The following is a 14,434-nucleotide window of genomic DNA, read 5'->3' on the forward strand; positions in this document are numbered from 1 at the left end:
TGAGACAGGAAACTAAAGAAAGCAATACATAATAAATGGAGAAAGGTAAAACTGGCACGCACTCCTCTCGGCTCCGCCCAGCCGCTGCCTCTTTCGGCAACGCGGCGAGAGCGGCTCCCGATCCGATCCGATCCGATCCGATCCGGTCCGATCCGATCCGATCCGGTCCGATCCGATCCGGTCCGGTCCGATCCGGTCCGATCCGATCCGATCCGATCCGATCCGATCCGGTCCGGTCCGATCCGATCCGATCCGATCCGATCCGGCCCCTCCGCCACCGCCCCTCTCCCCCCGCGCCCTTCCCGGCGGCCCCCGCGCGCCTCCCGGCAGCCCGCGCGGCGTCGGCCGAGGATGATCCACGAGCTGCTGCTGGCGCTGAGCGGGTACCCCGGGGCGGCCTTCACCTGGAGCAAGCGCGGCGGCCTCCAGGCACGGCCCGGCCCGGCCCCTGCCCCCTGCCCCCGGGCCCGGCCCGGCCCGGCCCGGCCCCTGCCCCCGGGCCCGGCCCGGCCCCGCTCCGGCCAAAGCTCGCCCTCGCCCGCCCCTCACCGCTGTTGTCCCCCCCAGGTGTCTCAGGAGCTGCCATTCCTCCACCCCAGCGAGACCAGCGTCCTGAACCGGCTCTGCCGCCTCGGCACCGACTACATCCGCTTCGCCGAATTCGTGGAGCAGTACACGGGACACGTACAGCAGCAGGTGGGGCCGCCGGGCCGCGGTATTTCCCGGGAAGAGCGCAGCAGGTGTCAGTAAGGCCAAGCTGCCCCGGACACGTGAGTGTCCCGTGGCCCATACCCGCGCCAGCGCTAACAAATGTGCTTTCCCGAGCGGCGCTCCAGAAAGCTCAGCGCGGTGCACTTATGGGAGGGTACAGAGCAGTGAAAGATGGACAAAATGTAAAATCTCGTTCTTGATGAAGTCTTGTAATAATTTCTGGCCACAGCAGACTGGCCAGGGTTTGTGAACTGAATAGGATGCTCATGTCTACCTTGTAGTGAGTCCTCATCATGGTTTGTGAAGAGCCCTGAGATCCAAGAGACATGCTTAAGTGAAAAGAAGCACTGCTACCAGTGGTTCCAGCACTTGCATAGGTCTACAAAACTTTGCTCAAGTAACTTTCCTTGTGACAAGGTTGTATTTGTGGTTTTGATCACTTTATGGTGAGATAAGGTGCGTTTCAACACCTTTGGAGCTCTGACTGCTGCTGTGACCCTGCACAGATACTCTGTTACTCTTCAGACCTACACTAGGGTGCTGATGCAGTTTTTATTGTTTGGTTTCAGGACCATCATCCATCTCAGCAAAACCAGAGTGGATTACATGGCATTTATTTGCGAGCCTTCTGCACAGGTCTTGATTCAGTGCTGCAGCCATATCGACAGGCACTACTTGACCTAGAACAAGAGGTAAAGGAGAGAGATGTGGAACAAGAGGCGGTCATGCTGCTGACAGATGGTGGAAAGCTGTCATTTCTGCAATGCGTATGCTAAGTAGTAGTACCTAAAATGAGACAAGGTATTTTCCTTTCCACATGAGGGTTGCCTTCCAAATTATTCCTGTGAGATGCCATTGTAAATTAGTCTTCATCCTAATAAGTATTAAGTCCCCTCTTCCTTTGGTTCAGTAGGTGCTCCATCTGTGTCAGAGCCCAGTGCCGCCTCAGACTATTGTCTCCTGTTTTCAATTTTAAAGGTTTTGCTTAATCTCCTCTAGATTAATAGCTGTCATATCTTGGGTACTGTGACCATCCAGTGGTTGTCGTAATTACTTTTCATTAATTGCTTTATCCTTACAGTTTCTGACTGACCCGCATCTCTCCATCTCACATGTTAATTATTCCTTGGACCAGGTATGTCATGTTAATAAACAGGTAGTGTTCTTTGGTTACTCTTTTCACTCATTGAGTCTAATAAGAAAGCATATGGGATAAAGAAGGGTTAGTTTGTCATGTCATGCCATTTCTGTCTAATAGCTCTACATTTGTAGTCCCTTAATCATGCTCAGAGGATCACCTGCACTTCAACACAAAGCTTAGGTCCTCCACCTTGACTCTCACACATTCCTCAGTGCCTGTGTTTAGCCTGAACTACTTCTGGAATATAACTTCGTGCATCTTGCTCCAGTGGAGGGAGGACATGCTTCCGAGAGATTTTCATGTCACGTTTCTCATTTGTGGGGAAAGCCATATAACAGTTTCATTAAATTGCTGTGTTTAGCTGCTCTCCAGACTTACTCAACTATAGTGTTTTCTCTCTGTCTTGCATAACAACCTAATTCAATATTTTGCTCCTTGTTCTGCAGTTTCAGTTACTCTTCCCCTCTGTAATGGTCATGGTGGAACAGATCAAAACTCAGAAGGTACAGTAGAATTGCAGCTAGTTTCTCTTAACAAGTTTCCTCTTTAACTCAGAAAGTTATTGCTGCCCCCATCCCAGACTTTTAATACTAGCAAAGAATGTGGTTTGAGTAATGGATGCCCTATTACTAGTACTACTGTAAGTATTGAATAACTGTTTTGCAAATCTGTTTACACTGGATTTGACTTTTTTCCATTATCAGTATGATCTTTGATGACTTGCATTTTATAGTCACAATGCATTTTATAGGACAAGATGCTGTTGGCTGGAATTTCTTCTTTTCTGAATCGGTTTTCTCTGACTGTCACCAGAAAAAAAAAGATGCTTACATTTTGTTAAGCAAAAGTTTTGACAGAAGCTTGGGTGTAGAGCACACATGGAGTATGTTACATCTTTTTTTCTGTAAGGCTTGTTCAGTTTGCTAAGGGACTTTCTTGTGAGCAGAAAGTGTAGAGTCTAAATGTATGAAAAGACTGTTATCCAAATAACAGTCTGTTATCCAAATAACAGACATAATGTAACCTTTTCTTTCTGCAGATTCATGGATGTCAGATATTGGAGACAGTCCACAAACATAGCTGTGGGGGGTTGCCTCCTGTTCGCAGTGCTCTTGAAAAGTATGTAGATACAGTAAAACTATTGTTTAATTCTTCTGTAGGAACTGGAGTTAGTGTCAAAGTATTTATCTTACTTGTTGAAACAGTACATGCAAAACAGCCTTGCATGATATAAAAGTAGGAGTAGCATGCAGGGAAAACTGTCACAGTCCCCATTATTTATCTAAAGCAGGCTTATGGTGGGAATTAAAGTTTTCTCCATGCTTTGGGCTAAGGGCTCAGAAAAGTTAAGACCCAGTGGTTTTTTTTTTTCTTCTGAAGTCTACAGGAACTATTTTGCATATGATAGACTTGTTACTGATTTTGATCCTTCAGAATGATAAATGTGACTGGGTGAGCGTTGTGATGTTTGTACGTCCTTGCGAAGAAAGTCAGACTACTTAAAAAAATATGTTGTGTTCACGCTGAAATGTAATTGAGTAGAAACAGCAGGAATGGGAAGCCACTGCAAACTTATACCTCTGGCTAGCAGATTTCTGTGGAGAAGAAAAAATCAGAGGATATGTTAGTTTAGTTTTGCACCTTTTAGTTTTGTCCACTTTTCTATATTTAAAAAAAATTATAAAATTCCACATTAGCCATTTAGCACTTGCCATACTGCCAGGCTGACTGACTGGACTTTCCAGAATGATGTACAATAAGGTTTTGGTTACTGCGTTCAAAGGCTCCATTGTCTGTTTGTCTTGACCTCAGGATTCTGGCTGTATGTCATGGAGTCATGTATAAGCAGCTCTCTGCCTGGATGCTTCACGGATTGCTACTAGACCAGCATGAAGAGTTCTTTATCAAACAGGGCCCCTCTTCTGGAAATGCCCCTAGCCAACCCGAAGAAGATGACGATGACTTAGGAATTGGGGGACTTACAGGAAAACAGCTACGAGAACTGCAGGACCTGGTAAGAACTACAAGTCATAGCTTGGCATGTTTTGGTCCTTAGGGAACTAAAGAAGAAATATATTGTCTTCTGCTTCAGTGTGAGCTATGCTAGACTAGACATATATTGAGGCCTAGCAAGATGGTAAATCAAGGAAATGAGGTAATGTAGTAGCTTGCTGCTAGGCATAAAGGACAGAGACATCTTTTGGCACAGTTGGATAATCTGAGGGCAGAAGGCCCTACAGATGGAATCTCTGTAGATGCTGATGTTAAGCGATCGGAACTGTTGCACACCCCCTGCTCCTGACTGACTGGTTTCTCGTTCCTTATGGTCAAGGCTGTGATCTATAGTAGCAATTGCAAAGGAAAGGGTGTGGGGAGCTTTGCTGTTGACTTGATTCACACCCTTTCTCTGGGCAGCTGGGTCAAGTACCTTTCTTGCACAACCATTAGTTGTGCAAATGTTACCTAACACGTTAGTGCTACTGACAGTACTGGTGGAAAGTGTGCTCTGGAGAGTCAAGAGGCTGCTAAGCCAGGGAGCGACCTGCCAGTACGCTGGTGAAATGCAGTAACTCTTCCTGTAGATGCCATACCATTAGAGTGCCCTTGTGCAAAGCAGCTTTCTCAATGGAGTAATCTTCCACAATTGAGCATTTGAGTGTCTGAATAGAGATCAGTGAGGAGCAACTGCAACTCTGATTCATGCTCTGGTTTACGGTGAGAAAACATTTCATGGGCACCTATGGTGTTAGTGTGCTGCATGCAGCTTGGCTGTGAATGCACAGAAGATTCCCCTCAAAACAGCATGTTGCATACTAATTAAGTACCCTATGCAAATAGTCTCTGCTGAAAACAGACTACACATAGGCAAAAACAAGGGAAAACTTTAAAAGGCAGTTAGTGAAAAATCTGTTATTTCACTGTATCAGATAAAGGAAGACTGTGAAAATCAGTGAGTCTTCTGGAGCCATGGTGGAAAATGTGGACATTAAGAAGATAACACCTAGACATCAGCCTTATTACCTCCTTTCTTCAGTATTATTAACTAACGGTGTTGCCAATTTCTCAGTCAAAGAGCAGAATAAGAAATCCTGAGTGTTGATGGGAGAGACCAATAAAATATTTGGGTATTTGGGTATTGCCTCATCTAAAAGTGTCAGTAGAATCTATAGAAAAGAATTGCCTACCTCTTAATGTCGGCATTAACATATATATATATAGGATATATATATACACAAACTTGTACTGAACTCTTCTGTTAAAAAGAAAAAGTCTGTAGATGGCAAACGTTCTCAAAAATTTTTCAGGATGATGTTTTTTTGGATTATGGACTACTGAAACTAATTCTCCAATAACAAGAAAACCAAATTAAATGATCAGCATTGCTTCTCTGAAGGAAAATCTTGCCTCTGCACTTGGAGTGCTTTATTAATACATTCAGAAAAAAGTTAATAACTTACTGTATTGTTTTAAACAGCTTTCACAGGAGCTGAGAAAATTGCCTTATTTTTGCTAGCAAGCCTTTGGATCTTTATTTGCTCACTAGTGGAGGCATTTACATTTGGCCTGTATCACAAGTGTTCTAGAAGTGTTAAAACATAGGGAATGGGTGTAGGGGAGGATTATTTTTGGTAATGCTAGTTAACATTGTTATAGCAGCAAAAGGACTCATGTAATGCAGTTTCAATAAAAATTCCTTTTGCTGATGTAACTTCCTTGGGTACAGCCAATTTGCTGCTATTCCACAAAGGTTTAGCTTCTCCTTTTTCCACATCTGCTCCACTCTCTGATGGAAGCAACATCTCTAGAGATATCTGCTAGCATACTAGAAGCATAAGGAAGTTTACTGGCTTACTTAAATGATACAAATCAGTTTTGCTGCCTTTCTGCTTACTTCCAGCATTCTTGGATGCCCCCTCACACACACACACATACACACCACCCTTTATACACCTCTTCTACACCTCTGGTTTTCTCACACTGGTTTCCACTTGATTTCTTTTCCCCGGTGCCTCTGACAGCGCTTGATTGAGGAGGAGAACATGTTAGCTCCATCTCTAAAACAGTTTTCTCTGCGAGTAGAAATGCTGCCTTCATACATTCCTGTGCGGGTTGCTGAGAAAATCCTCTTCGTGGGAGAATCTGTACAGATGTTTGAGAATCAGAATGTTAACCTGACCAGAAAAGGTAATGAACATCTTTCTTGCAACCTCTGCTCAGTTATGACTGACTGACAAGTAGTTTCCAAAATGCTTTCCAAAATTAACAAATTCCTCAACAATCACTGATGATCACCTGATATTCTTCAGACTATAGGGATGGTTGTGCTAGGACAGAGCAGTGGTCCCAGTGTTCTGCTTCTGATTGATTCCAAGGGAGCAGTATAAGAACAGGATGAGTGAATAACACTTTCCAAACACAGTCTCCAAATTTCCAGCCGCAAGTCACCATGTGATTTGCTCTGGATAAATAAAGCAATTGCAAAGGTCTTGTTTTCTTTTCTGTTTGCATCCCTGTCCCTAAATGCTGCAGATAGACACAATGGCACATCTTGCTGTGAGTGTATATGTTGCAGAATGGTGTCACAGTATTAACATGCATCCACAAACACAAGAAATTCATTTGCAAGGTGGTCCCAAAAGTTGCTGTGGAAGACAAATTATCAAGATGGAACCTTGAAGACAGCAAGGGAGAAGCAATTCCAGCTGATGGTTCTCTTTGAGAGCCTGATAAGTTTACATTGGAGCTGGTTTGGGAAATATATTCTTACACCAACTGGGGAGGACTGCTGTGGTGGCTCTATCTTGAGTTTGTCTAAGCAAAAGTACTGAAATTACTTGAGTGACATTACAGAGAACAAAGGACCAATTCAGCTGGACTGTTTTCTTGCCTTAGCAGCAGCAAGGTGAAAAAAAATTGGTCTCCTAGCTCAGCTGGTTAAAAAAAATGTCCCCAAGTTCAAACAATAGGACAGATTTGAAAGAAGCAGGGATAGGGGGAGAACCAAACCAACTTTTGTTTTGTGTTCAAAGATCTAGCTCAGTCCTAGAAAAAGGGCTGTCAGCAACAACCATTTATGTAGAAAATATCTGGCATTTTTACTGTTACCACAGCACTGCCATGGCAAGTATCTATACTGTAACTGTGCCTGTATTAGTAATCTTGTACCTTGGTACTTTGAGACCTGCTCTTCATGTTCCTTGCCAGACCTGAGACAGTGCTGCCTGGACAGCCTTTCTGCCTCACTGTGCTGGAAGGGGTCTGCAGGTCTCCAAATGGCATTCCTTTTTACTCTCCAAAACACTTCTCATTGCTGCCCAGGCTCCATCCTAAAAAACCAGGAGGACACTTTTGCAGCAGAGCTACATCGACTCAAGCAGCAACCACTCTTCAGTTTGGTGGACTTTGAATCAGTGGTTGACTGGATACGGAGCACTGTTGCTGAGGTAAGCAGCCTCCTAGGAAGGGTAACTGCTGTGCAGGCTGAGGAGCATTTAAGTTTTGTGAGTGACTGGGAGAAGGGGGCTAACAAGCATGTGAGCATGCAGGTAGCTTTCATGTTCTTACGGGTCTCAGAGCTTCATGTAACCCCAGCTTCTAATGACAAAAGGACATTAACAAATACTGTGCACTTTCTTGGGCGAAAGAAGGGAGGGTTTTGTATGTTTTTTTATTTCACTTGAAACGACTCCAGAACTTTTCATTGTGCTTTTAGTATAATAGATGGCATCTCACTGGACATATTCTTTGCTTTAGCAATTTTTAATCTATTTTTTAAGTTGCAGTGGGGAGGAGAACCTGAGAAGATGGGGAGGTTAGAAAAGTGAGAACAAAGCTGAGGTGGAACCTCATAGGAATTCATAGGAATTCGCCCTTTTTTTTTTTTTTTTTGTTCAAGGGTCTTCATGTTTCTTAGGCAGAGTTTTTTGCTGGTACATATCAAGAGTTCTAACTAGTAGCATGGGCTGCTACACAGGACTGTGTTCTCTTGTGCTTTATATAGCATTGGCTATAGGTGCTTTTTTGTATGCATTGCAAGTGTTTCAAGACAGCTACTATTCTCTCTGAATGGGTAAGGTAATTCTGAGGGGAGGTCTCTTGTTTTGTTTGGCTTTTGTTTCCTCATTAGCATCTTTGGAAACTGATGGTGGAGGAATCGGATTTACTAGGACAACTGAAGGTAATGTAACTGCTTGTTTTTGCTGAAGCAGCTTCTTTCTTTCTTTTCTAAATAGCTGTTTCCCATTAAATACTTTACTGCCTTTTACTCTGGGCTTTATTCTTTTAGATAAAGTTGTTTTCATTTTTCAGGTCTCAAGAATGAGCACAGAGTGATAAAGAGTTAGAGGGGTATGTGTATGTGGTTTTGTGGTTTGCATCTTGAAGCAAAGGCAGTGTAGATGCTTTGGTCAGTGAATGAAATTCAGAACTCTCCAGCTGTGTTTTGAAATGGCAGAAATTGCCCAAGCAATAATAAAAATGGGTGCTATCAGCTAGGATGCTTAAAATTGCTGCTCATTTTGGTATGTTTAGATACAAGAAGTTTATCTTCACAGATTATAAAAGACTTTTATCTTTTGGGAAGAGGTGAGCTGTTTCAGGCTTTCATTGACACTGCACAGCACATGTTAAAGACACCACCTACGGCTGTAACTGAACATGGTGAGTGTTGATTATTCACTTATCAAACTGTCCTCACTGGGGTATAGCAGGAAAATGGTGAGCCATGTCCAGTACAGGAGAGCTCTGTCTTACCTTCTAGATGATATCACTAGTTTTGAGACAACAGCATTTGTAAACTAGAATGTCTCACAGGGTGAAAACAACCTCTCAGAAACTTTCAGATGGCAGGTTTCTCCCCATATTTGAAGCTGGAATTAAAAGAAACCAGTGGCAATAGCGCATCACTGTTGTTTTTTATGGCTGGGCATAAATAACTAATGGGTGCAAAATTAGCACTAGCTGCATCATCTTGGGTTGATTTGTGTGTTCTCTTGTTGTCAGATGTCAACGTTGCATTTCAGCAGTCTGCTCATAAGGTGCTGTTAGATGATGACAACCTTCTTCCTCTTCTTCACTTAACCATTGAGTATCATGGAAAGGAGCATAAAGGTATATATACTTGCATTTTTAGTAGTGAGTTAAGATGGGAGATGATGACCTTGTTTTCAAATCCTGTTGCTCTTCTCTAAAGTTAAAGAAATACTAATTTTGTTCCCTTTATACCCCAATGTGATGGCCCAGACTGCTTTGACTCTTCTTAATTCTGTTCTCTCCCTTTCCCCTTTTCTTCCTTGCCATGGTTGTATTGACAAAGAAGATAATGTAATTCAGCACCTCATTTGTTTTCAGATACTTCTCAGACTCGTGAAGGGCCTTCCCGGGAGTTATCTCCTCGTGAAGCCCCCACATCTGGATGGGCAGCTCTGGGCCTTTCTTACAAAGTTCAGTGGCCACTGCACATTCTCTTTACTCCTGCTGTTCTTGAGAAGTAAGTACTAGATATGGTCTTTGTATATTCATCTCTATGTTCCCTGAGCTCAGGCAATCACTAATGGTTTTTTTTTTTCACTATGGAGAGAAAGGTAGAGTTATAATACTTCATCTTGCTCTCTGAACCTTAAAATGGGCTCTTTTCACTTACTCAAATATTGAGAGTATTTGTAATGATAGTAAGACCTACAAGATGCTGACAGATCTGCACTAATTTACAAACAGTGCTACTTTAACAGTGTTTTCACTGGCAGCTCCCCTCCTTACACCAAAATTAACTCTGTATTTTTTAGGTCAGTAACCAATACAAGCAGAAATCTTACTCTGAGATGGGCCATCACCTGATCTGCCCTGTCTATTGACAAGCAGCCACCTCCTGTTTCTTTTTCCAGTCTTTCATTATGTTCTCTAATACCTGCAGCCAAGGAAGAGTTTAGCCTTAAACAACTTTGTATTTTTTTTTCACTGTAGGTACAATGTTGTGTTCAAATACCTGCTGAGTGTGCGACGAGTCCAGGCTGAGCTACAGCACTGCTGGGCTCTCCAGATGCAACGCAAACACCTGAAATCGAACAGAACGGATGCCATCAAGTGGCGCCTGAGGGATCACATGGCTTTCCTTGTGGACAATCTTCAGTATTATCTGCAGGTCAGTATTTACAGAGTAAGACAAACTATCAGTTAGTCAGAAACTGGCAAAAATGCATGGAGGGAGCACTGGAGACCTGTCTTTCAGGTTTCAGATTCTTTCTACTGTAAGGAAATCAGAATTTCCTTTACAAGTCTACACTTCTTCCAAGTTCCCAGACTTAGTGTTACAATTAAAAAGTTTTTGGACTTGTGATTCAGTGAGTGTTACTAGAAATGCAGGAGTTCTCTAGTGGCTCCAGTGCTACTAAACATTTGTGAGAAACCACAGACATCTCTGAAGGATCATCATTAAGATGCCATCCTGGTTTCTTTCCTTGCCTCTTATGTGAACTCCACTGTGAGTTAAGTTTTGGGGTTTTTCTGGTTGGTTGGTTTTTTAAAGAATTGAAAGAAGCCATATTCTGACCATTTGAAGTCAAAAAAGAGACTTTTCAAATGTAAACAGCAGTTACTAATAGCATGTTTTTGTGAGAATTACCTATGGCTTTGTTAACAGCTGTAACAGCGAATTGATGGGGCCTGGCTTTGTAGCTTCTCCGGAGTATCTCAGCTCTGGCTGAGCTTTTGCACTGCAGCCTTTGCCCTAAGATTCCAGATAGCATCTCCCAGTATAAGATTCAGAGATTACTACTGTCAAATACCTTTGTTTACATGCTGGTTATATACTTTTTTAATAGTTAATCTTAAAGGAAGTGACCATTTCCCTTTCTACATAGATATTACTTAGGCATCAAAAATTCCTTTGTCCCCCCCATTATGTACTGCTGTTGTGTATAATTCCCCATTCATCGGGTGGAGAGAAGGGGATCCTCAGCCTCTAACATACCAGTAGCAACAGGCAAGTTTCTTACGCAAAACTTCTGGGTGGTCTGATACTAATGAGATATCTTTACATATCCATCAGGTGGATGTACTGGAGTCTCAGTTCTCACAGCTTCTGCAGCAGATAAATGCCACACGAGATTTTGAGAGTATACGATTGGCTCATGATCATTTCTTAAGTAATTTGTTGGCTCAGTCTTTCATCCTCCTAAAACCTGTAAGTAGGTCTAGTTTTCACCTTTTTCTACAAATTCTCCAACTGCCCTAAGAAACACACCTTTTTGAACAGATACAACAAATCATATCTTTTAAAACAGATCAGTGATAATCTCCTGCAGAGCACAGACTACAATTCTAGGAATAAGGCAGGTTTAAACTGGAACAGATAATCAAATTAAGATCACTTAATTTACAGCTGGTGAGCGTGAATGCTGCATTCCTGGCAATTTTAAATTAAGATTATTTCAGTGTTCACTATTTTATCACTATATTTTTATCACAGGCCATTTTATTAAAGAAGTACTAATTAGCATAATTCTGGGAACTGTACTCCTGAGGGACTCGTGCTGAAATGCACTAGACTAGGAAAAATTCTCTCTCCTACTTCTACTCAAGAGAATAAAGATAGCTGAGATGTTCTGGAGTAGACTTTTAAGGGTCTTTTTTCTTTTAAGAAAAAATATGTTATAATGTTGCAGTATTTTTATAAAGCTTTAACCTCACAGAAGCATTCCCAAAGAAAGTTAGTTTCAATGAAACAGTGTCTTTTTGCTCAGTCTATGAAACTATTATAATAGCATAAAGATGGCAGAATACCAACTATCCAGTCTGGAATTTTGATGTGTTCCAGTAGCTACAACTGTGAAGCATTTGGCCTTTCCTAACACTCCTGAATGCAAGTTACCTTGACCAACTGATACAAAAAAAAATTCCAAGTTTAGTGAACAATGAAATCAAAGCCTTGAACCATAGCTCTTGCTGGTCTTTCTTCTTCCTTCTTCATCCTGAAGCTGCAGTGAATGACCTGCTGGTTGGACAGGAAAGCCAGTGTTCAACTACTCTGCCTATGTGGATGGCTCATGCCAATCCTGTTTCCCCAGTAATGTCTGCAGAAGGTTGGAGGGAGGGGGGAAGGGCAGGGAGGGAGCTACAGCATAACGTTTAAACCCTTTCTCGATAGAAAACCTTACAAAAATGCTACAGCTACTTTAACATCTTCCTTACTGATTTAAAAATATAGTATCACAACATCTTGATTATGAATGCTGCAACTTTTTGGGTACCAAGAACTGCTTTCCTTGTGTTTGAACTCTGTTTCAACTACTATCTTGTGCTTTTTATCCCATGCAGGTTTTCCACTGCTTAAATGAAATTCTGGATCTTTGTCACAGTTTTTGTTCTCTGGTCAGTCAGAATCTGGGCCCATTAGATGAACGGGGAGCTGCACAACTCAGTATTTTGGTGAAGGTGAATCTGTGTTTCTGTGGATCTGTTGTTCTTCCATGCAAACATTTGCCTAAGCAGTTATCTTGGCTTTAACAGTTGTAGTACAAGAGTGTAAGCTGAGATGTTCTATATGAGGACTTGTAATTATTTTAATCAATCAGCCATACTTAGGCTGGAAATCTGTGTGCACAGAGAGGAGGAATGTGGCCAGATATTGAAACAGAATGAGGCAGGTATTTGTTGGTGTCTCTATCCCTCCTTTAGGATAACTAACACCTAGGAGTTCTTGTGGGTCACAGCTTACCTCATCCTGGACCACAAGGATCACTTCTCATGCAGTGCTTCTTTTTGTCAGGCTGTTAAAGGACTGGTTGGGCAGAAACAGAGATTAAAGGCTTGCTTGCTTTCTGAGAGGGCCCAGAACTGACTTCTTCTAATTTGTAGGGATTCAGTCGTCAGTCATCACTTCTCTTCAAGATTCTCTCTAGCGTTCGCAACCATCAGATAAACTCTGACTTAGCTCAACTGCTGCTACGCTTGGATTATAACAAATACTACACCCAGGCTGGAGGAACCTTGGGCAGGTAGGAATATCTTCAGGGTTGCTTGTAGCGTTATCCTGAGGTACTTGGAAATACAAAGCCATTTTTATTGATTGCTTCTAGTTATTTTGGCTTACCCAAAGTGTTGCGAAATACCATGACACAGAAGTAACAAAGCAGCATGAATTAATTTGGGGGTTTCATATGCCTTCTCCCCTTTATTTTGGCAGGAAGTTGAACAAGCTGCTAGCTCATATTGGCTGAAAAATGCCAATGTGGGTTGATAAAGGGAGTTACTTTCAACATGTAATTAATACTTTACCCTTCTCTTGCAGTTTTGGGGTCTAAGTACTAAGACCTTTCCTTCCGGATGTGACCAGTGATGCATCAAGCAGTGGAGACTGGTGCTCTTGGACAGTTGGGAGAATTTGCACTCAACTTCTTTGTAGCTGGCTCTTGCCTGGTGAACTGCTGTTTCAGAAGGAATTGGCAAAGAAGTGCCACTTATGTGAGGCTGCCCAGTGACTGCGGGAAGCTACTCTGTTTTTTCTGAACTTGTAAAAACATGCTTTCTGCAGCCCCACATATTCTTAAAAATGCTTCTAAGGAGGCAGTCTGTGCCTCTTCAGAAAGTGAGAAAGCACCAAGAATTATAATGTCTTGACTCTTCAGCTGAACTATGCTCTGTTGCAAGTTGGAGTATGGAGAAAGTAATCTACTGTTCTTGACTATGAATGAAGTTTTAGCTGTATTCAGAAGTTCCACTTGTGCAGTAAACCGATTTACAATACACAATGTCTGCTGATCAAATACATACTACCTGGTAAATGAAACAAGCAATAGCATTTTTCAGTTGAGGTGAAAGGGGAGGGAAGAAGGAATAGATTTCAAGAATCTCTTCTCCTGCAGTGCACTATTCTAGCATATCTGTGCAGGTGACAGAGACACCAGTGATATCACATGCTTTCTCTATACAATTTAATACATTTTGTGTGCTGATACTACGTGTGCCTAGACAAAGCAGGAGCTTTGCCTTATTCGAGTACCAGGCGCCCTGTGCCGGCAGAAAAGTGCACTCGCAATGAACCTCATCAGACATTTCCCTGGGCTGTCTGTCTGCTCTGCCTGGGCTGTTTTCATTCCAGACTAGTTAGAGTGCTACTAGTGACTACCCTACTGTACCGAAATAAAATCATTTTGTCATGCAACTGTATGGAATATTGTCAATATCTGCCCCCCAGTGCAAAGGGAACAGAGTGCCATAGCTATTCTCTGTCAGTGAAAAGCAGTATCTTGCCTGTTACTAAGATTTTGTAGTCTTGCTACAACAAACAGACTATCTTGCTGCAAGTCCATTTGAATGACTGGCAGAAGAGAGCCCTCCAGTCCATCACGGGGGTGTTGTATCAGGTTTCCAATTTGAACACAAAGGCTGCCAGGAAACCAGCCTTCTCTTCAAAGGGTGTGTATTTGCACACAGCTCCAGCTCTACACTAAAGTTTCGTGTCCTTGGGGGGGGGGGGGAATCCTCTCTGCTCAGTCAGAAAGACACAGGAACAACAGCCAGCAAGTATAAGACCTGGCACCTTCCATGCACTACAGCTGTTTGTGGTAGGACTGTAGCTAATGC

General features: G+C 42.5%; 1 protein-coding gene across 2 annotated transcripts; it reads left to right on the forward strand.

The window, feature by feature from the left end:
- Positions 1-308: 308 nt before the first annotated feature.
- Positions 309-14,017, forward strand: TUBGCP4 (tubulin gamma complex associated protein 4). 2 transcript variants are annotated; one of them, XM_032699694.1, is made up of 18 exons: positions 309-429; positions 568-696; positions 1,281-1,403; positions 1,793-1,846; positions 2,299-2,355; positions 2,892-2,971; positions 3,665-3,866; positions 5,872-6,037; positions 7,172-7,296; positions 7,980-8,030; positions 8,407-8,512; positions 8,855-8,962; positions 9,203-9,341; positions 9,815-9,992; positions 10,899-11,033; positions 12,167-12,283; positions 12,707-12,846; positions 13,140-14,017. In XM_032699694.1, exons 1-18 carry the CDS (start codon positions 352-354, stop codon positions 13,150-13,152), a joined length of 2,001 nt encoding a protein of 666 aa, XP_032555585.1. In that variant the 5' UTR covers positions 309-351; the 3' UTR covers positions 13,153-14,017. The 2 variants fall into 2 exon arrangements, with proteins under 2 accessions (XP_032555585.1, XP_032555586.1); XM_032699695.1 differs by lacking the exon at positions 1,793-1,846 and having other exon boundaries at positions 327-429.
- The last annotated feature ends 417 nt before the right edge of the window (positions 14,018-14,434 follow it).

The sequence above is a fragment of the Chiroxiphia lanceolata genome, chromosome 12, assembly GCF_009829145.1.
Source record: "Chiroxiphia lanceolata isolate bChiLan1 chromosome 12, bChiLan1.pri, whole genome shotgun sequence".
NCBI classification, from domain to species: domain Eukaryota; kingdom Metazoa; phylum Chordata; class Aves; order Passeriformes; family Pipridae; genus Chiroxiphia; species Chiroxiphia lanceolata.